At 45.6% G+C, this 12200-nt stretch overlaps 1 protein-coding gene across 1 annotated transcript in view; it reads right to left on the bottom strand.

The window, feature by feature from the left end:
• Positions 1-11849, bottom strand: part of tmem132e (transmembrane protein 132E) — a 323618-nt gene extending 311769 nt beyond the window's left edge. The window contains exon 1 of the mRNA XM_069716079.1: positions 11562-11849. Within this exon, the coding sequence (XP_069572180.1) occupies positions 11562-11625 (64 nt within the window). The 5' untranslated portion in view covers positions 11626-11849. The remainder of the gene's footprint in view (positions 1-11561) is intronic.
• Between the last annotated feature and the right edge of the window lie 351 nt (positions 11850-12200).

The following is a 12200-nucleotide window of genomic DNA, read 5'->3' on the forward strand; positions in this document are numbered from 1 at the left end:
ATGGTTAATGCGGTACTAAAATGCATCCTGAACCTTTTCAGTCACCGTCTTATCTTTATCCAAAAGCTAAGCACACGTATTGATGGTTGGGAAGGTAGCCAGCCAACTCAAAAGGCATCCCTCCTCAAATCCAGGGCTGAAAATAGTCTGGAGAGAATTTTCCTTTGGTAGGACTGTAGGACTTGATTATATTAAAATACATTTTGTGGATACTTTTACACGTCTTTTTAATTATTTGAAAAGTATAAAGAAAAGAGAGAGCAGGGTTCTAATATTTAAAGGGGGAATACAATTGTCTTGCCCCATAGCACAAAACAAGTACAATCTATCCCTGAGAGCTTGATAAGGTTTTAATCGATACCAACAACTCAATGATTACTTGGCCAGCAACTGAGCTTTCTGGCCTCCAAAACAAATGTTTCCATCCCCGGCCTCTGTTTCGGGAACAACGATACAAGTTCAACTTTTAAAATGGAGCATCCTGAAGTGTCGAAACAGCAATATTTGGATTCTTTTTGCAAGAAATATTTTGAACAACATTAAGCAAATCACCTGCAGTTGAAAGGCATGCTGCTGCACATGCAGTCACACAGGGAGCTCACGTGGCTCCCTTTCTATTACAATACAGATTTGCATAAGGTTTCTTTTTTTTTTTTCCACACACACACTCTCTAATTGGTATCTATTCTAGTAAATTAAATGAAAGCAAAATTAATCAATTTCTCATTTTTGCATTGTGCCCCACGAGACCTCTCTAATACCCTTTCAGAACCAAAAGATTAAACTAGCACTAATTGAACAGGTTCTTTAATGCACATCCACATCATGAGAAGACGGAGGAGAAGGGTGCTGCGCAGCTTGTTTGGATGCATGTGCTCCTGATTCTCAATACTCCGTCAATATATGGAATCCCATGTATTTGGCACGGACATGAACTACTCCGATGTCAAGTTAAGAAACCAGTGGATACATTATATTTGATATAACTTCACCAGGTTTCTCAAGCAGAATCTGTAAGCTGTGGAAGATGTACAAGAAGATTCATAAATTGACAGGCAGTGGGGGGCAAAAGGGATATCACTAATTTAACATATCTGCTTAAGGACAGATTTAAGTGCTACAAGTTCATTTTTATTTATCAAAAGACAGCAAGTGAGAAATGTTTACTGTAATGTTTGATTAAAATTCTACTCGATGTTAAAATGTCGGCCAAACGGTAGCCCGGCCCGAAGCCAAAGCGTCGCAGGAGCTCGCGGCTTTACTTTTTCTTTGCGCGAGTTAATTCCTGTTACATAGGCTTAAAATGATCAAAAATGTCTTTTGGATCCAATACAGCATAGCAGAGGTTATTATAACACCCAGGGATTCCTTTGCTCTCAAAGCCTATGTAACCTAATAAAAGAATTGATTACACCGGACATTGCTCAATCTGGCGGCAGCTGCAGGGCAGCGGGGGGGAAGGGGAGGGGGAGGGGGAGGGGGTGTTTTCATAGACCGCAGAGCACACAATGAAAAAGTAGAGACGCGAGTCAAGTCATGGCAGAAGATTTAATTCTATTAGAGTGAGAAAAAAAAAAAAGCGTAATATTTTGCAAACCTGCCCATAAGCAGTATTAGATTGCCGAATTCTGTGGTGGCCTTAACTGCACTGCATATATTAAGGGAAAACTTGGCTCCAGCTACAGTTGAAGGTGAAATCCATCCATGTGAGCGTAGAGCGATGTGAGCATAGATGGGTTTCGCTCTGTTTTCATGAAATATGGGATCCGTGTTGTTCCCAAAAATACCAACAGTGACTTGAGTGAAGTTTTTTTTCTTGCCTCCCGGGCCAGATTTATTCTGGAATGGATGACGCCGGTCTGGTCTGACTGAGCGAGTGGTTCCTTCTCTATGTGTTCTGCCTTATTTAGATAAAGCTGAATGGAATTTCATGGGGGTTCATGGCTCAAAGTAGACATCTTATTTCTCCCCGGGGCCAAAGTAAAACCGTCTGTGGCTAAACGTGTGCTGATGTGCACGGCATAAGTCTAAATATTGATTATTGCTGTGGCTGGTTAATTGTAAATTTAATTAGAAATGATTTTAAGGGCTGTAGATGAGGTTCTTCTTTGTCACAGTTTGGACTACATCCCGAATCAATGGCTTGTTGGCGAGAGGCGGAAATTAAAGCCAAAAACAAAACAAAAACTAATGTAATCACCAAAGCCAAGAATGCACTTCTGTGTTTAATTCTGATTCGTTTTTGTCACTTCTTTGTTGTTTTGTTTCTGGATTTGAATGCTTAGCAAGTATCCCATTGTCACCAACAATAAGTATGTTTGAATAATACATGAAAAAACAATAGCTGCCTGTTTTTTTCCGGGTTTTTTTTTTTGTTTGTTTGTATACAACATGATTACGGAAGTCAGGCAAATGGAGTGCACTCAATGTTGTGTTGGCCTAATTTGTAAAGCATTTGTTTCCCCCGTTAGAATCAATACGACTAATATTCAAACTGTATTTTCAACAGATCGGTGCGCTCTACCCTCAAAAAGTCAGAGACAACATTATCGATTGACTCGGGAGACAAACTGGACACAAACTGTGCGGATGTGCGCTTCACAAATTGGTTCACTTCCAGAGCGGTTTCCAATTTTTTTGGGGGGGGGTTTGTGGCCAGTGAATCCGACACAGCTGCACACGTCAAGGACACGCAGACACAGAACGAACACGCCGACCCCTCGTTGTGAATCATACGTGTAGCTTTCGCAAACAATTTTTCATTTTTTTCTAAGAATGCCAATTGATGTTTCACTCAGTGTGCTTTTAAAATCAGACAAAGTCCATAAAATTCAAATAAATAACAACCAATAATAACGAAATTCTCCAAATGCCAAGTTGAAAATGAATCAACATTTCTGGAGGTCGATGTGCAAAAGAAACTCTTTCAGAAATTGTAACTACTTTTCCATCTCGAAGTGTTGCAGTATTCCTACATCTTTGTTTTGTTTTTTTATGGACTTTGTCTGTGTCTTGGGAATCGGATCAGGATGCCTCCTGAGCACCTTCCAGCCGAGGTTTTCCCGTTGCGGTAGGACCTGCCCGACCCGAAAATGAATCTACGGACGGACGGTTTTCTGAGGGTTTTGATGGCACTTGAGTGGCCGCAAATCACGGGTCAAAACTACAAACCAAACTGCGACGTTCATTTGCATCAAATTCAAAAGGTCCGATTGTTTTCCACACACAAATAAACTGGAACAAGCAAAAACCAGTCCGCCGGACAGAGAAGACGGGACAAGGTTGACAATGTCGTCGAGTTCAGGAGATGAACCAGAGGAGCTGGCAGCTGCATCTAATGTCCATTTTAATTTGGTTTTACTTTCACTGTCCATACACGTCTTTGGTTAAACATGTGTGGGCTGCGATTCTCCTGCTTCTGCTCGATAATGACTTTGACTGAAACGGTAACATAACTCACAGTCTTGCTTCAAAGCACCGGGATAATGTGGAGTGACAGGACTCTAACTTTGGCTGCAAATAATCAATATTTTCCCATGAAAATCCCTTAATTGGTCTGTAAATCAATTAATCCTTCGCTGCGTTCCAATTGGCAAACTTCCCTCAGTACACTAACAAATGGTCCGCTTCCATGTTAGGACTCTTGCTTGAATTTCCACAGTGTGGTGGTGTCTCAAACCACACACTGCTGGTCTGCACTGACCGGAAAATAACCCCAGCATGTGAACACATCACCCGCCAACATATCTGCAGCCTTTAATTATTTTTACCCAGAAATCCATGTGTTTTTGTTCCGTGTCCTCTGTTTGACACGCTCAGTAAACACACTGATGGCTTCAGGCAACAGCTGCATTTTCGTCAGACCCCTTGATATGAAAATTCTTCACGTCGTTGGCCCCGCCCCTTTCTTCCTGTCACCCAAGTACTTGCACATGCGCACCACATGTTTCTGTGCATTCAGTCTATAAAATATCTTGAGAACAGAGAATAATATCAAAGTTGCTTGTTTTGTCCAGCGCCAACCCAAAGACGGTCGGTTTACAACCGCAGAAAAAGAAGCAACAAATCCTCCCATTTAAAGAGGCTGAAACTATAAGTACTTAAATAATGAGTTCATTATCCAAAATACAGATGCCAAACCATGTTTGTGATAGAATCGTCATTTCTACTCCAACTGTACCCACAGCCAAAGTTTAAATGCCCAAATTCAAACTTCTTTTTAAACTTTAGAACTTCAACCAAACCCGTCACTAAAGCTGCCTCACATCAGGTATTTGCTTTTCTCCGAGCAGACCTCCGAGCTCTCTGGATAGAAGCGACAGTCGGTGGATTCATGGCAGTGTTTGCGGATTGCGTCTGACCCTTCGGTAACCCGTGTTTCTGCAGTGAGAAACACTAGACCTCTGTGTCCTACGGGTATTAACCGCGAGCGCGGCGGAGGGGCAGCCTGTGTTTACAGTCAATCTCACGTTGACATGATGCAATACCACATCAGGAAAAGTCGCCAACTGTCGCCGTAGAAATGATTGTCAAAGTCAAACGGCCAGACTAATCTACGGGAGCACGCGGCTCGTTCAGATACACTTCCACCAGCTATCTGCCGTGTTGACAAAGAGAAACGGTTCGTGAACTCCGAGTGCACCGGCCGGGCGTCGGTCAACCGGGGCCCCGAAAAAGTAATCCCACCGCTGAAAACATCACCGAGCAAGGAGGGAGGGAGGGGGGAGGGAGGAGGGAGAGAGGGAGGGAGGGAGGGAGGGATGAGGCCGAGGTTGGGTTGCCCAAACCGGTCGGCCCGTGCATTTCTGAGTCCTTCAGCAGATTTATAGCGCTGGGAAATCAGCGTGAGGACGAGAGAGGAGATGCTGCAAGAAAAAAAAAAAAAAAATCACATTTCAAATGGTCATATTTCTTCAGTTTCCACCGCGCTGATTGCAGACTAATCGCTCGACGCGGAGTCAGCTGGGAAATACTGCTGATATGCAAAGCAAAGAGAGGGGAGGGGAACGGGGGGGGGGGGGGGGGGCCGGAGGCGGCTTCAAGCCAACCACTTCTGCACCAGATGGTTTATGTGTCGTGACATTGTTGATCTCTCCAGCGTTCGCAGCTTAACCGACACGTACTGGATGCATATCGGCACTTAAAACGCCCACAGATTATTACCTCTGATGTCTAATGCCATTAAAAGCAGAAGTGACTCTTCGTATTTTGGCCCTCCGCAAAACGTGAAACCTCAGAGCTCCGTCTGGCGTCCGTGCAAAGGTGGAACGGCGCATTGAGTCTGACAGACGCATTAATTCTGAAGGCTTAAATATGATGCCATAAAAATGCCGCAAGTACATATTTGTCGTGTGTAATAAAATCGGTCTTTTATTGGCCTGGCAGTGAGCTCTTAGGATCCACGGAGACGAAATGCGCCCGACTCTTTTCAGAGGAGTATTTAACAAGTGACAAAAACATTGAAAATCTCCCATTAGGTGTCATTTCTGTCTTTTATGATAGTATTGACCTCCTTACTTATCGCTGCGGTCTGAGAAAACCATGAAATCACTGCGACAAGGCAAAAGCCAAGACGGCAGACAATCGCAAGCTCCACATTTTAGCCAGATTATCTAAAGCGGTTAACCTGCAGGTTAAATATGGAAGTAAACCTCAACCTGAAATGTCCCTTTTTTTTTTTTGTTCCTTGTGAAGTTAAACCAGGAAATCAGTCTTTTAACTACATTTTAACTACATACTACAGCAATTTCTTGGGGTTACAATTTTGTGTTTGTTTTGTTGGACACACGAGCTGCTTCGAGTCCAACGCTAATCCAAGCAGGAATAATACACTTCGAGTCGTAACAAACCAAAATGATCTTTAAATGGAGTCATTTGAAAATACAGGTCTTCACTTTTATTTGCTGGAAGCCGATCTGCCGACTGTAGCCTTACCTCGTACGACGGGAGCGACACCGTCGATACCGCGAGACATTTGAATGTTTCACGGCACAGGAAGGGTGACACAGATTTATTTTTTTATTTTATTTTTAAAAGCACTCTGTATTTAGACCTTCTGCGAGGTTTTACAATCCTGGCTGCGAAGCAGCAAACACTTTGTGCGGGAGGGGAGGTCCCGACCTCTTTCCCCCCGTGGACACGTGTCGTCGACCGTATGTGAACACACCGTCACGTACAGCGGAGACAACTCACTAGACGTGAGCTGCGCCAAGACAGGCAGAATCAGAGGAAAGAGACTATACCGCTGTAACACCACAGAAAGACAGGAGCAAGGCCACGACGGGTGCCATCACATCCACGCAGTATAATACGACACAGGTGTTGAGTGAAGGAGGTGGGGGGGAGGGAGGGAGGGGGGGGGGGGACACAAAACTAAACAAAAGAGGCCCTCTCTCTCTCTCTCTCTCTCTCTCTCTCTCTCTCTCTCTCTCTCTCTCTCGAGCAAAGACGAGATGCAAATGTGAAAATCTAGGCGGCGGAAAGCGTTGCCAGAGTCTGACTCACGGTGCCACAGGCAGCACAGGAAGCTATTTCCAATCAAAAGGCGGTGTGGGATCTGCGCGAGAGGTGCAGCGCATGAGAGCCGATTTTCAGACCAAACATCACGTGATCGCCCGACGCGGAAGACATATTGCTGAGCGCGGTCACAAAAAAAATTTTGTAAACTTTTTTGGAGGAGGTGGGGGGGGGGGGGAATCGGAGACGTCCGTATCCTTCTTCGCTGTTACAAAACCCGTTTTCTGAGTAAATATTATGGATAAGTTACCGGATGTACATAAACTTTTGGAAATATAAAGGCATAAAATGAAGAAGAACTCAAGCGTGTCGATCTGTATCTACATACGTCATACTGTGCGTCAGATCTTAACATTTCAAATGAGGAATTGGCATATGTGGGCTAATTATTCTGCAAAAACACACGCAGGTGGTGGAATATTTCTTTTTTCTTTTATTTTTTGTTGTTGTTGACATCACTGTCAATACTTTCCTGGGACAGAAACAATGAGCAGCGAAAAGAAAAGACAATCGCACACTTAATGAAGACGAAGCAGATGGGCCGCATGTATGGATCTGGGGGGGGGGGGGGGTTTGAATATAACTGCTGACTAAAAGAGTTGTCTGGCTGATGCACAGCTCAACTATCAACTGTTTGTTTAGGTTGTTTTTTTTGGAGGAGGGATGCTCGGAGGACTCGGGAAAGGTTGCGTCTCGCGAGGCGTTCGCGGACGTGTGAAGTAAAATGGCAAACCGGAGTGTTTCTGTTCGGGAAGGAAAACGGCCGCCTCGAGCCGATCCATGAACCAATGCGTGTGCTATTTACTGTACTTAATCTGCTCTCTTGAAGAAACGGGGCTTTTTAGTGTATTGAAAACCCAAGTAGGGGGTATATTGAACACGGTAAATGGATTGCTGCTTTTCAGGCTTCCACCCCTGGCCGAAATAATAAAAAAAAAAATCACATAAAAGCACGCACGCTTTCACCAAGCACTCACAAAGGTCCACCAAGAAGAAGAAGGTGAGAGGGGGGATGCGGGGGTGGGTGGGGGGGGAGTAATGCATTGCAAACAAATACTGTACTAATTTCTGCAGGACCGGCCCCCCGAGCCCTTCGGCGGAGGTCTTTTGCGCGTCACGCTACATGCGGAGAAGGAAAACCGGCGCTTCACAAAAGGTTCCTTTCAAAAGACGACATCCTTTGAATTCACGACACAACGGCCGCCACAAGAAGCCAAAACTACAGCGCGGGGCTTCAACGACATTTCAAAGTCCCTTCTGACAATTAAAAGGAAAATTAAAAAAAAAATGTTCGGCTTGTTTGGAGAATTAAATACAAACAAACAAACAAACGTAGCTGAACGACACCGGGAGAACGTGCGACTGTGCGAAAAGGAGGCCGCGAAGTGAAACGACGACGCGGCGGCCTCTTTCTCTGATCGTCAGCCGGTTGGTCGGTTGACCCGCTATTCCCAGAGCACGGGTTGGTTGTAGCCTTAAGCACATCCGCCACTGAAATCTGAATAAAAAATAATAATAATGTTGCAAAAAAATTAAATTAAATTAAAAAAAAAAGGCCACCGTTCATCCGCGTGATCGTTATCTGATGCCACAAAGAAACAGGGAAAAAAAACAACAACTCATCTCTTAAGCATCGACCGAGACCCGCCGGGCTAAATATGTAAACAACAACCAGACGCCGGCGACAACAGCAACTCGACATCTCGACCTCGCCGCGGTTCGGAGGGAAAAAAAAAAAAACAAACAGACTGACTAAAGAGCGTTCATTTGCAGTCGCGAGGTGTCGATGCGTGCGAGGTTTCATTACTGCGTGCGTGGGAAGCAAAAAACAAACAAACAACAACAACAAAAAAAAAGATGGCAAACAGGGAAACCTCTTCAACGGCGGGAAAGGCTTCGTTTCACCGCATGTAAATCGATTAGGGGCCGAAACACGAGAGCCGGCGCGTCACACCGCCGCCGTCGACTCTCGGGGAAGAGGCCGGTGGCTGGGAAGGCTGCCAGCTACATACACACCATGACTGGGCAAACCCTCGCGCTCCCCTCCACCCCCCCACCCCCCCCACCACCCACCCGCTCCTCCTCCACCGCCACCGCCGTCCCGAGCAGTCACCGAGACTTAACCGCCGCACGAGCCGCACCCAGTTCGATGGGAACAGTTCGAGACGTGATCCAATTAATCAGGAGTTGGCCGCGATGCGCGTCTGCTCGGCTTTCATCCAGCGAGGCGGGAACGCGACCGGGTCTCTCCGCGCGGACGTCAATTTTGCAGAGTAGAAAGAAAGAAAAAAAACCGCCTCGACGCACACGGGACGCAAGAAAAAAACAAAACACATACGGAGGTTTCTTCCTGTTAAAAGGCAGTTGTTGTTTTTGTTTTGTTGTTTGTTTTTTTTCTCTCAGCCTCTTAAGAGGGAATTTTTTTTTTGTTTGAATTGTTTGGTTTCATTCGTGCGACGTCGTAAAAGTTCTGTTGTCGGGACGTCACCGTGTTATAAAAGCAAAGCAGAATTGAAATGACAACGATCTCAGAAAATGGTTTCGGTCATTTTTGAAGGTGATAGTTTTCTCCGACATTATTAACATGAACATCTTTGAACAAAACCAGCAAACTGGAGGCTTCGCCGTCGGCCCTTCAGGTCCTGTTTTTACAACGGGTCACAAAACTAAACAATAAATCGAGAAAGTAACCAGCAGATAACAATGAAAGTAATTCATGTCTGTAGCCCTGTAATTATCAGTGGTTCATTTTATGTGGGTTAAAAGTTTTAGTTGGTAAAATGTAGTAATTTCAGGGTTGTTGTTTTTTTTTGGTTCGGGCACGGTATCGGGACTGCCGTCTACGAGACAATATTATTAGTTAGACTTGGTTTAGGTATCAAACCTCAATACGTTTCGGCAGCAACAGAACAAGTGGCAAAAAAAAAAAGAAAAAGTAATTTCATTTAACTATTCCGAGATCTAATACTTTCTAATACTTCCTCATTTCATCAGTACTTTTTTTTTTATTTTGACCAGTTTGGCGTTTCGTGCTAACAACGTTCAGCTGCTTCCGTTTGGACGACCTTTAATTTACGCCAAAACGTGCAATTTCGACGCAACACCCGCGACGAGGAACTAGAAAACCTCAAACACGCCGAACTGAAGCGTCGTTGCAAGCGTGCGAGCGACCTCTGACCTCCACGCGACCAATCGACGACAAATCCCCGCGAGTCTCTTATGGAGATCTTCTTCGTCTCGTTACGTGTCGGAAAATATGACTTCAAGGTGAGCGGAGTGAGAAATAATAGATTCATTACTTTACCGGCTTGTTTTGGTTTCCCCCCCCCCAGAGAAGCTTTAAAGGCCGTGATATTGCTTCTTTCACACCTTGGGGATTCGTCTTGCAAATTGTTTACTTGCCACCACGAGTGTGTGTGTGTGTGTGTGTGTGTGTGTGTGTGTGTGTGTGTGTGTGTGTGTGTGTGTGTGTGTGTGTGTGTGTGTGTGTGTGTGTGCGTTTGAGGGTCGAGGGGGGCCGAATCCGGTCGGTGCGCGGAGCAGCGCTGACCACAGGCGTTAGCTGGGATCTGTGTGGGCAGCGTGCAGCAGCGTGCAGCCGTGCAGCCGTGCAGCCGTGCAGCGGCCTCGCAGCCTCGGAGAAGCCATCAAGGAGAGTATGCGCTTTACTGCGCACGTAGGCGGGTTGTTGTTTTTTTGGTTGTTTTTTTTTCCTTCTTCCTTTTGTGTGGTAATGAAATTGAGGCAAGATTTAGTGAAAATGAGCAGGAAGAAGAGGAGATATTGTGCAGGGAAAAAAAATGCCCCCGAAAGGATGCAAAAGGGGTGGTTATGCAGTAAATATGAAAATAAATAAAAAATGTGCACTTCACTGCAGCTCACTTTAAAAAAAAAAAAAAAAAAAGAGAGAAGCTTTCATGGCTAATCTAAAGTCTAAATACGGGCACCCTCGGCTGCAAATGAAAAAAAAAAAAAAACAGGAGACACAAGTACGGGGGGGGGAAGGTGCTGCTACTCGGCTCGCCTCTCGGCAGTGCACTTTAATCCGCCCGTTGCCATGTCACACTTTGCACACACTGCTGGGAAAACACTGCTGCTGCTGCATTAATAAAGGAAGGAGAAGAAGAAGAAGAAGAAAAAAAAAAAAAAGGAGTTGGATATTAAAAGGAAAGGATTAGTGGGGGGACGGGGGGGGGAGGTTTGGAGTCCAACTAGATCTAGATCACTGGGACATGTCAGGAAATCATCTTTGGGTTGTTTGATTTGGATTTTGTAGGACTTTGCTGTGGCTCTATGTGGGACACACACACACACACACACACACACACACACACACACACACACACACACACACACACACACACACACACACACACACACACACACACACACACACAGGAGGAGGAGGAGGAGGAGAAATCAAAAAGGTTGATGGGTGCTCAATGTGTTGTGAAGTCTCTGGGTTTTCACTGTATTGATCGGCCGGTTCTGCTCCTTTCTTATCGACGGTCACCTGATGGCGCCGACTTCTTTACGTCTGCTGCTGGTGATCACTGCAATCACACTGTCACGATGGTGTTTATTGTGTCGCGGGAGGCTCTTTCAGCAACATACGGCGGGGCCATGCGATTATTGATATTGAATTTATAGAAAAAGAAAAAAAAAAGTGCTGGAGGAATATGGGAAAGGGGGGGAGGGGGGTTGCACTTTTTTGGGCCGAGACATTAGTGGAGGGGCTCTTCGAATCCTGTGACAGGATTTATGTGTATTTGCGCCTATCTGTGTGTGGTTGGTGGGGGTTAGAGAGAGAGAGAGGGGGGGGGGGTGTGTGTGTGTGTGGGGGGGGTCAAGGAGCAAAAAAAAAAAAAAAAAAAAAAGACCAATCCCAGCAGCAGCATGTTAGACATACATTTTTTTTGTTTTTTGGAGGCACCATCACTTTCTATGCAACACAGTTATGAACCCCACTGGAGGTGTGTGTGTGTTGGGGGGGGGGGGGGGTCTGAGAGAGAGAGAGAGAGAGGGGGGGGGAGGCTGTTACTCACCACAAGAAAGCGCCGCCACACAGATGAGCAGGGGAGTCCATCTGAAATCCCGTACACCTGACATGGTAGAAATTCCCAGCAGGGCGGATGTTAAAATCCCAGATGTCCCAGTAGCCGCTCGGTTGGTTGATTGATTGATTGATTGATTGATTGATTGATTGATTGATTGGAGGAAATAAAAAGCTTTCTTTCTTTCTTTCTCTCTCTGCAGGTGGTAGCCCCTCTCCACGCGCCGCTGTTGCAGTTCTTCTTCCGAGGGCGATGTGTGTGTGTGTGTGTGTGTGTGTGTGTGTGTGTGTGTGTGGGAGGGGATGGGGTGGGGGGGTGTCTTTTTTTTTAAAGTTGGATAATGCGCAATAGACAGATATCTATCTGCACGTGAGCGTTGTGTAGTGTTCAGAAATGTGCCCGCCCGCCCGGCTCCAGCGTGTCCACAGACCTGACGACGCGCGTCTCCTCCGCGCAAAGCGGAGCGTTTTCCTCCACAACGCGGCAGGAGGAGGAGGAGGAGGAGGAGGAGGAGGAGAAAGTTACAAGTATTCCTGCTGCAAATTAAGCAACTGTGGAAGATAAAAAAATTTAAAAAAAACAATGAGAAAGAAACGGATCCAAGTCCTTGTCACACCCCCACCCCCACCA

Source organism: Brachyistius frenatus, unplaced genomic scaffold (genome assembly GCF_029030835.1).
Source record: "Brachyistius frenatus isolate BFR_SWC_R1_liver_20210118 unplaced genomic scaffold, ASM2903083v1 Contig_5, whole genome shotgun sequence".
Taxonomy (NCBI): Eukaryota; Metazoa; Chordata; class Actinopteri; family Embiotocidae; genus Brachyistius; species Brachyistius frenatus.